This window comes from Manis javanica, chromosome 5 (genome assembly GCF_040802235.1).
Source record: "Manis javanica isolate MJ-LG chromosome 5, MJ_LKY, whole genome shotgun sequence".
Lineage (NCBI taxonomy): Eukaryota > Metazoa > Chordata > Mammalia > Pholidota > Manidae > Manis > Manis javanica.
In genome coordinates this window covers 118,401,186-118,412,308 of record NC_133160.1, presented here as the reverse complement: position 1 = coordinate 118,412,308, position 11,123 = coordinate 118,401,186, and the positions used below count along the sequence as shown (strand labels likewise).

Here is an 11,123-nt window from a genome sequence, read left to right as displayed (position 1 = left end):
CAAAGACACCACAAAAAAAGAAAATTACTGACCAATATCCCTGATGAACATAGATGCAAAACTACTCAACAAAATACTAGCAAACTGAATTCAAAAATATATCAAAAGATCATCCATCATGATCAAGTAGAATTTATTCCAGGGATGCAAGGGTGGTATAACATTCAAAAATCCATCATCATCCACTACATCAACAAAAATGACAAAACCACGTGACATTTCCACAGATGCTGAAAAAGCATTTGACAAAATTCAACATCCATTCATGATAAAAACTCTCAACAAAATGGGTAGAGAGGACAAGTACCTCAACATAATAAAGGCTATGTATGACGAACCCACAGCAAACATCATACTGAACAGCGAGAAGCTGAAAGATTTTCCTTTAACATCAGGAACAAGACATGGATGCCATCTCTCTGTACTTTTATTCAACATAGTCCTGGAGGTCCTAGCCATGGCACTCAGGCAACACAAAGAAATAGAAGGCATCCAGATTGGTAAGGAAGAAGTTAAACTGTCACTGTTTGCCAAGGACATGATATTGTATATAGATAACACTAAAGAATCAACCCCAAAACTACTAGAATAACTGAATTCAGTAAAGTTGCAAGAACACAAAATTAATACACAGAAATCTGTTGCATTCCTATATACTAATGATGACCTAGCAGAAAGAAAAATCAAGAAAACAATTCCATTCAGAATTGCATCAAAAAGAATGAAATACCTAGGAATAAACCTAACTGAGGAAGTGAAAGACCTATACCCTGAAAACTATAAACACTCATGAGAGAAATTAAAGAAGATACAAATAAATAGAAATACATCCAGTGCTCATGGATAGGAAGAATTAATAGTGTCAAAATGGCCATCCTGCCCAAAGCAATCTAGAGATTCAATGCAATCCCTACCAAAATGCCAAAGCATTCTTCCACAAACTAGAGCAAATCGTTCTAAAATTGATATGGAACCACAAAAGAACCTGAATAGCCAAAGCAATCCTGAGAAGGAAGAATAAAGCAGGGGGAATTACACTCCCCAACTTCAAGCTCTACTACAAAGCCACAGTAATCAAGACAATTTGGTACTGGCACAAGAACAGACCCATCGACCAGTAGAACAGACTAGAGAGCCCAGATATAAACCCAAGCATATATAGTCAACTAATATACTATAAAGGAGCCATGTACTTACAATGGGGAAATGACAGCCTCTTCAAGAACTGGTGTTGGCAAAACTGGACAGCTACATGTAAGAGAATGTAACTGGATTATAGTCTAACTCCATACACAAAAGTAAACTCAAAATGGATCAAAGACCTGAATGTAAGGCATGAAACCATAAAACTCATAGAACACATAGGCAAAAATCTCTTGAATATAAACACGAGTAACTTTTTCCTGAACACATTTTGGGCAAGGGAAACAAACGCAAAAATGAACAAATGGGACTACATCAAACTAAAAAGCTTCTGTAAAGCATAGGACACCATCAGTAGAATGAAAAGGCATCCTACAGTATGGGAGAATATGTTTGTAAACAACATACCTGACAAGGGGTTAACATCCAAAATATATAAAGAACTCACATGCCTCAACAACCAAAAAGCAAATAACCCTATTTAAAAATGGGTGAAGGATATTGAGACAATTCTCCAAAGAAGAAATTCAGATGGCCAACAGGCACATAAAAAGATGCTCCACATTGGTAATTATCAGGGAAATGCAAATTAAAACCACAATATCACCTCACACCAGTTAGGATGGCCACCATCCAAAAGACCAGGAACAACAAATGCTGGTGAGGATGCAGAGAAACGGGAAACCTCTTAGACTGCTGGTGGGAATGCAAATTATTTAAACCATTGTGGAAAGCTATATGGAGGTTCCTCAAAAAACTAAAAATGGAAACACCATTTGACCTGGGAATTCTACTTCTAAGAATTTACCCAAACGAGTTCTAGATTCAAAAAGACATATGTACCCGTATGTTTATTGCAGCACTATTTGCAATAGCCAAGATACGGAAGCAACCTAAGTGTCCATCAGTAGATGAATGGATAAAGTAGAGGTGGTACACATACACAATGTGTATTATTCAGCCGTAAGAAAACAATTCCTACCATTTGCAACAACATGGTTGGAGCTAGAGGGTATTATGCTCATGAAATAAGCCAAGCGGAGTAAGCCAAGTACCAAATGATTTCCCCTATTTGTGGAGTGTAACAATGAACCAAAACTGAAGGAACAAAACAGCAGTAGACTCACAGACTCCAAGAAGGGACTAGCAGTTACCAAATGGGAGGGGTGGGGTAGGGTGGGTGGAGAGGGAGAAGGGGATTGAGGTGTATCATGATAAGTACACTTGGTGTAGAGAGGGTCACAGGGAAGACAGTGTAGCACAGAGAAGACAAGTAGTGAATCTGTGGCATCTTACTACACCGATGGACAGTGAGTGCAATGGGGTATGGGTGGGAGCTTCATAATATGGGTGAATGTAGTGATCACAATGTTTTTCATGTGAAATCTTCAGAAAAGTGTGCGTAACTGATACCTTAAAAAAAACGCTAAAAAAATCAATAGATTTCCAAAGTATTAGAAAAAATCAATAATGTAATACTGTAGAACATACCACATTGGCTACAGAAGCCATAAAATAAAAATATTCCTAACAAGAAATGTATAATATGTATTATAAGAAAAATATAGACTTAAGAACATAAAGACATGAAAAAATGGAAATAAATATTATGTACCTTGATGGGTAACCTCAACACTTAAGTTATTCTCTTCAAATAATGCTATGAAGTCAATACACTTATTTCAAAGTCGTGAAAATATTTTTCAAAGGCACAAAACTGTTATGCCATTATTATGGAATATTAAATGCACAAAAATAAAAAGGCTGAAAGTGAAGAATACACACTCGAGTGGACCATAATATTAAAACACTGTGGCTCTGGTACAGACATAGATATGTAGATCAATGAACAGAGTAAAGTCTAATACAGAGCAGGAGTAGGTAGAGAATCAGTATGTGAAAAGGTGGTTCTGAAAATCATTCAGATGTAAACTTAATTATAAATGGTGTTGGGAGAATGAAACAAAGAGATCCCCAAGCCATATTCTCATAAAAACAAATTTCAAAGTGAATTAGATTTATATGTAAAAAAACTTTTATCCTTTAAAAATATACAGAATACTTTTTACAAACGGGATGAAACTGGCATAAAATCAAGAATCCATAAATAATTTACATATTTAACTGTATGAAAGATTTAAACTTTTTTATGGAGGACAATACCACAAACAAAATCAGAAGACAACCTATCATTAGAAGAGAACATTGAAACACATCACAAACCATTAGTTAATATTCATATGTATATTATTCATGTGTATGAACTATAATAAAAAGGTAAACTTATAGACTATGAGCAGAGAATAACAAAAGAAAATTGCCAGGAAAAGAAACAAATGGTCAATTTATGAAAATATGCTCAAATTTATAAATAATTAAGGAAATGAAAATTAAATAATAAAATGAAATAGTTTTTGTTACAATGGCAGTAATTTAAAGGCTCTTAAATATAGTTCCCAGTGCTGATAAAAATATATAGTAAACAAGCAAGTTGCATAGTCTAAGGAAATTGTACAACTGGAGAATGACTTGACAATACCTAGCAAAATGTAAAGTTCAAAGTATTATCATTTCAAGATCCTGCCCTGTCTTACAAAAAATAGTGTAAGCATTAAAATATATGTACAATATTCATTACAGCACAGTTGTAATAGCAACATTTAAGTTCACTAATAGTCCAAGAATAGGTGAATGGATAAAGACATTTCAGTATATCCATACATTAGCAAAGATAGTCATTAGAAAGGAAAAAGGCAAACAATACATTGGCACTACGAAGTACGTTCATGATACATTAAGTGGAAAAAAGCTACTTGCAGAAATACTTATATATTATTTTTTAATTAGTAATTTTAAAACAATGTGTACAAATGGTCACATAAACTTAGAAAAAAGCCTATTAATAAACATCAAACTGATAACATGCTACCCACAGAAGTTTGCTTAGATTGGAAAGAGTAATTAGTAACTTTAAATTAGCAATTTTAAAACAATGTATACAAATGGTCATATAAACTTAGAAAAAAGCCTATTAATAAACATCAAACTGATTAACATACTACCCATAGAAGTTTGATTAGATTGGAAAGTGTAACTATCACATTTTATGTATTTTAATATTTGTTCAAAGGGGCATGTATTACTGCAATTTCAATAAATAATTCCAGTGCTTTTAAAATGTTATCACTTTACATACAGAAGCCAAACTACAGCAAATAATTCCAGGCAATCTGGCTCTAACATAGCTTTTAAATTCACTTTCAACTATACTTCTCACCCATGTTCAGTCAGTTATCCCACTTCACTTTTCTGTAGCATTTCTAAATCTCATTCATTTTCCCAGTCAATACTGCTTCATCATCTGAATTCATACATTCCTCCTTGAATATGTCTTGAATATGTACTTTATCTCCATTTAAGACCATTCTCTTGAAGACAGAAATTGTCTTTTATATCTTTATGTTCCCAGTGTCCCATGAGAAATGTTTGATACATTTTTGTTCATGTAAATTTATTGTCATGCTATATTGAACACACTTTCAAAATCTGTATTAGTTCACATATTCTCCCCATTTTTAATGGAAGCTTCAAGAAGACTGTATGTAAGTGCTTTTGGAGGCAGTTTAAGATTGTGACTCAGAAAGATCCCAAATTTGCTTCCTTCCATAGGCACACTGAATCTACAGCCACATATGGAAAGATCTGAAAACCAGCTGAGTAGTTCCTCCACATCAGATAAATGAGAAAGAGGCCACAAAACCAGGTAGGGCAAGCTGAGACCCAGCTCTTCCAAAACCCCACTGCTGGGTGCGGCAATGTGCAAGTAGGAGGGAACTCATACACTCTGAGCTTCTCCCTGAGGAACAAAGGGTTTGTTACCCAAATTAGAAACCCCTACTCTTAAGACCTGTACCTAAAAGATGAGTCCCCAAAATATCTGGCTTGAAAACCAATGGCACTCGGGTACTGGAGACCCAAAGGGCTGTCGCTGAGAAACAGCTTTTAAAGGGCTAAGTGCACGGAAAACTACAAGACACTCATGAGAGGAATCAAAGACACCAATAAATGGAAATCTATTCCATGCTCATGGATAGAATTAACAACTGTCAAAATGGCCATCCTGCCCAAAGCAATCTGCAGATTCAATGCAAACCCTATCAAAATACTAACAGCATTCTTCAATGAACTAGAACAAATTGTTCTAAAATTCATAAGGAACCACAGAAGATCCCAAATAGCCAAAGCAATCCTGAGAAAGAAAAAGCTGGGAGGATTATGCTTCCTGACTTAAAACTCTAGTACAAAGCCAGAGTAATCAAAACAATTTGGTATTGGCACAAGAACAGACCTACAGACAAACGAAACAGAATGAAGAGCCCAGGTATGAACCCACACATATATGGCCAATTAATATATGATAAAAGAGTCATGGATATACAATGGGGAAAAGACAGCCTCTTCAACAAGTGGTGTTGGGAAAACTGGACAATATGTGAAAGAATCTGACTGGATTATTGTCTAACTCCACACACAAAAGTAAACCCAAAATAGATCAAAGACCTGAATGTAAGTCATGAAACCATAAAATTCTTAGAAGAAAACATAGGCAAAAATCTCTTGAATATAAGTATGAGCAATTTTTTCCTGGACACATATCCTTGGGCAAGGGAAACAAAATAAAAAATAAACAAGTGGGACTACATCAAACTAAAAAACTTCTGTACAGCAAAGAACACCATCAGCAGAACAAAAAGGCATCCCACAATATCAGAGAATATATTCATATACAACTCATCAGATAAAGGGTTAACATCTAAAATATACAAAGAACTCACACGCCTCAACATCTAAAAACAAATAACCATCCAAGAAACAAATAACCTGTTTAAAAAATGCATGGGACCTGAAGACATTTCTCCAAAAGAATACAAATGGCCAATAGGCACATGAAGAGATGCTCCACGTTGCTAATCAGGGAAATGCAAATTAAAACCACAGTGAGATACTACTTTACACCAGTGAGGATGGCCAATATCCAGAAGACAAGAAATAAATGCTGGTGATGAGGAGGAAAAATAGGAACCCTCCTATAGTTTGTGGGTATGTAAATTAGTTGAACCATTGTGGAAAGCAATATGGAGGTTCCTCAAAACACTAAAAATAGAAATACTATTTGACCCAGTGATCCCACTCCTAGGAATTTACCCAAAGAAAACCAAATCCCTGATTTGAAAAGAAGTATGCACCATGTTTATCAGTGCACTACTTGCAATAGTCAAGATATGGAAGCAACCTAGCGTCCATCAATAGATGCATGGATAAAGAAGATGTGGTACATATACACAATGGAGTATTATTCAGCCATAAAAAGATAAGAAATCCTCCCATTTGCAACAACATGGATGCAACTAGAGGGTATTACACTCAGTGACATAAGCCAGGAAGGGAAAGACAAATACTGTATTACTTCACTTATTTGTGCAGTATAAAACAAAGCAAAAACAGAAGGAACAAAATAGCAGTAAACTCATAGACACTGAGAAGTGACTAGCGGTTACCAAGGAAGAGGGGTTGGAGTGGGTGGGGGTGAGGGTAAAGGAGATAAAGGGGCACAATAATTCACAATGACAATGTAGGTTGGTCACTGGGATGGTAGTACAGCATGGATAATACAATCGATTACTCGGTAACATATTAATAGATAGTAATCACACTAAGGTGAGGATTTAATATAGGAAACTTTTGAACCACTGTGCCATATATTTGAAGCCAACATATGACTGCATATCAAAGATACTTTAAAAAAAAAGCAGAATCTATCACCTTCAGAAGTTACCAATGCATTCTACAGCAGGACAAAACAAGGTATCCAGGAGTAGAATGAAACTATGCCTGACGAAACACTGAATGTAGTCACATTCAAGATATTAACTCTATCAAATCATATACTTATTATCACACATCTGTTGGATTCCTTTCTTTGCCCATATCATTTAGGAAATCTTCTTACATAATTTCAGTGAGGCAGACCATAAGACCCCCTCTTGCCTCAAAGAACCCCATTTTCTCCTAAACACAGATTGGATCAGAGCTGTTTCCAATGCAGCATGGCTCTTCAATTCCTTTTGTGGAATTGATATGGAAACTTGGGAAAAGCCTTTCTCCTTTTGAGATTTACATGAATGGAGATGGTGATGGTCATTTGTAGAATACTTAACTATGCCTAATATAAAGCTATCATTGAATGCCAAAAAAAGTGATATAACTGAATTCAATTTCACTCCCTATAACTTTTTTCTCTAGCCAATACCTGACTGAAATTCTGAACACTGAATAATTTTCTGTTCTTGACCATATTACATGTTGCTGATATATTTTTAGAAATACTATAGGTAGAGTACATGGAAGAAACCTTGCCTCTCTCAGTAAATAAGGCTACCATAGATGTCTTCAAATAATTTATCAAAAATTTCAATTTTTACATGTCCGTTTGAGTCCTCTGCATATAAAAAATAAAAAATCTTGCAATCTTTCACATCACATTCCTGTCAGTTTTTTCATGCAAAAAAATCAGAAGTGGAGAAACGAAGTTGAGTATTAAATGAGCTCATTAATGTAACTATACAGAATAACATGATACTTGCTAAGAATGTTAGCTTTTGAAAATTAATTGGACACTAAACTTAATACACAGAATACAAAAGTAATGGATTAATATCTAACCAGATACTTTAGGAAAACCCTCAGTAAGGAAGCATGAAGGAAATGTTTAATATCCTTAGAACCTCGAACCATCATTTTGAACATTTACTGATTCATATTTTTTTCCCCCCTAAGAGATGGGAAATCTCTTTTCCCCAAGAGTGGCTTCTTCAGAAACTCCAAGTTGGGTAATAATATGGATATAAATCTTGAGCAAGTTATTGGCTTCTCTGCACCTGTCTCCCCATCTATTAAAATAGGAAGTGGGATGTTAATGTGGGGATGAAATGCCAGTTCATGGAAGCACAAAGTACCCTTACACATGAAGTGCTTGGTATCATAATTTATTATTACTATTTGAGGAAAATGACTTTAATATTACCTTCCAGCTTTGTATAACTGGTTTGCTCTTAAAGTATCATTTTTGGTGATTCCTCTGCATCTTAGAAATTCTTTGAAGTTTAAAAACTTGAACAGAAAAACCTTTAATATTAACATGTATAAATTTACTGAATACAAATAAAACGTCAGTAAAATAACATATATTACCAAGTTTAGTTATAATTAAAGGCAATGTTGAAACTAGAACCTGGATTTCCTAACACCCAGTTGTCTTCTTTCCTCTCTACCACACTGCACAGATTTATAATACATCCTTTGGCTTTGTTTTTGAAATAGGTAACTATAACTACTATTGTGAACACATGAAAAAACATATTCTAAATGCCAGCTAGAATGTGAATGCAGTAAACTGATAGTTTTAAACATCTTTCATGAGTGAAGTTCTTGTCTTCTTTCAGACCAACAAATATAGATTAAACGTAAAATTGTGATCATGATTTAGTACAGAGTGCAACTGTAAATGACACTAAATGAAAACAGTAAAAAGTGGTCAAACATTCAAATATCCCAAATGTTTAAATATTCAACTTTGAACAAAGGCCAAAATTTCAGGTATAATTCAAGAAACTGAAATGCAGAAGTCTCTCACACTTCTTACATGACTCTCTATTTTTAGATTGTTACTATAGGGACGGAGTGATGGTTAACTTTAAATATGAAACTAGAAGAGGGTTAAATTTTAAAAAGCGTACTTTTAAAGTAAAATAGAAAATATCTGTAGAGTTCACTTTTCTAAGATGAAAACAGAAAACCTGAAATAAGAAATCAATCCCGTTAACCAGAGTAGATCCAAAAATTTTGACAGATGAATTCTTAACCAAAACACCAATGACTCCATTGTGTACCATTAGTTCTTACATTAGAAATATATGTAAGCTTTTAATGTAATTGGCCGAGGTCAATCATTTCTGCTAAAATCTGCAAAGAAAGGGCAAATGGAGTTCCTAGAATTCCTGAACACAAAGCATTTTTTTATGCCCAGATATGCATTAGAAAACAACTTACATCAGGTAAGAAAGAAATACAACAGGTAATTCTCATCTTTATCAATTTATTTTATACAAAACAGTAGCAATGTAGAATATGCGCATTATCTTCCGCTGCCACATACACAAGTTGTGAACATTCCAAGCCAATGTACACAGTTTGAAGGGGAAGGCTAAACAATAGCATCAACCATGCTACTGAACATAGGAATTTTTTATTTAAAAAGATTAAAAATTAGATAGCAATGTCTTCTTTATATTGCTCTCATCATTGAAGACTAACGAAAAATAAAAAGTGACTTTTTAAGATTAAAAACAAGAGACTAGGGAAGAAACCAAGAAGCTGCTATAACACTGCCAGACTCAAACCATCATACTTTTCAATATTTGCATACTTAATAGCAGCATTATTTTTACTGAACCGTGTGCAACTATGTTTAGAAACACATCAAAGCAAAAATATCATGGCAGTCATCAATCAAGACCCAAATGAAACAAAAAACAAAAAAATAACTCTAGGATGAACACACTATAAGCATATGAACATTTATGGAGAATAAATCAGTATCTACATTCTTGGACTTGTTCCATTCTGCCCCAATAAAAGTGTCAACTCAAACTGTCAACTGTGCATTTTTGGAGGACTTGAGTTTTTCCAGTTCTTATTGTACTGCATGCTTGGAACAAAGAGGGACATAATAAATCCTTCTACACAATGAACTTTATAAGTAGACAGATGAAAATAAATTTACTACTTGTAAACACACACAAAAAATTCAAGATTTTTAATCTTTAAACAATCAGTGCTTCCAAAAGCAAATTATCTTCTGTATCGACCTCTCTCCCCTCGGTCTCTGTCCCGATCACATAACCGCTCTCTTTCTCTTTCTCTGTCACGTCCTCTATCTCGTTCTCTGTCTCTTCTGTTATCTCTAGGACGGTCTCGCTCTCTCTCCCGGTCTCTTTCACGGGGTCTACTTCTCCGACCACTGACAACAGCTTGCGTGCGACGAAGGAAATCATCCACCCTCATGTCATAATCATGCTAGAAAAGTTAAGAAATGGATTAGGTATGTGGAATCCCTATATTGTAATTATTGTCCAGTATACTGAAAGAATATAGAGAAATGTATGATGCATTAATTCACAGACTGTAATTCTGATATTAAGAATTTAGATGTCTTACTAATTAGACTTACAACAGAGGTTTATCCAACTCATTAAAAATAATTTCTCAGTTTCCTATGTAACTTTAATAACTTTTCCATCGTATCCCTTTAATAAGACTGAGGCAAAAGTAATCACCCAGTAATGACCATAAACCATCATGCTGCCATTATGCTAAATGTCATCAGTTTTCCTTCAACAGATGAACTCTAATTTTTCCTCCTCTGATTCTGCAAACCAACCTGAACCAACTCTGCCCTCTTAAGGTGAAATCAGGAATTCTTAAATTCCAGATTTTCTTCAAAACTCAGCAACTGTTAAAGACAAACAAGTTTATGGGATTTGATAAAATGTTAAGAAAATATGTACTTCAGTTAGACTGTGAAGTCTACTCCACACAGAGCTATAATACACAAAAGGCTGAGGATGACAAGGAAAGGTAAAAGAAGCAAATGTCTAAGTGAGGTGTAAGTTGTTACTGAGGCTACTTCTCAGCCTGGCCCCTGATCTAGCTTTCTACCCTAAGTCCTAAACTCACCTTTACTTACTGAACTTAGTTTCTCTTCAAAAGACTGTTTACATATACAGAATATAAGGTTCAAAACACAATTCTACAATTCCTTTCATATATAAAATGTGTATGTTAGCAAAGAATGTGTATTGTAACCCAAAAATTACTACATAAAGGTGTATAAAATAGAACTTGTTGAAAAAGGACAAGTA

The 11,123-nt window shown here is 34.6% G+C and overlaps 1 protein-coding gene across 4 annotated transcripts in view; it reads right to left on the bottom strand.

The window, feature by feature from the left end:
• Nucleotides 1-9,281: 9,281 nt before the first annotated feature.
• The window catches only part of YTHDC1 (YTH N6-methyladenosine RNA binding protein C1), a 31,101-nt gene continuing 29,259 nt past the window's right edge, over nucleotides 9,282-11,123 (bottom strand). For all 4 annotated transcript variants that reach the window (XM_017672702.3, XM_017672704.3, XM_017672705.3 and 1 more), the window contains one exon: nucleotides 9,282-10,278. In XM_017672702.3, coding sequence (XP_017528191.2) covers nucleotides 10,054-10,278 — 225 coding nt within the window. In that variant the 3' untranslated portion in view covers nucleotides 9,282-10,053. The remainder of the gene's footprint in view (nucleotides 10,279-11,123) is intronic.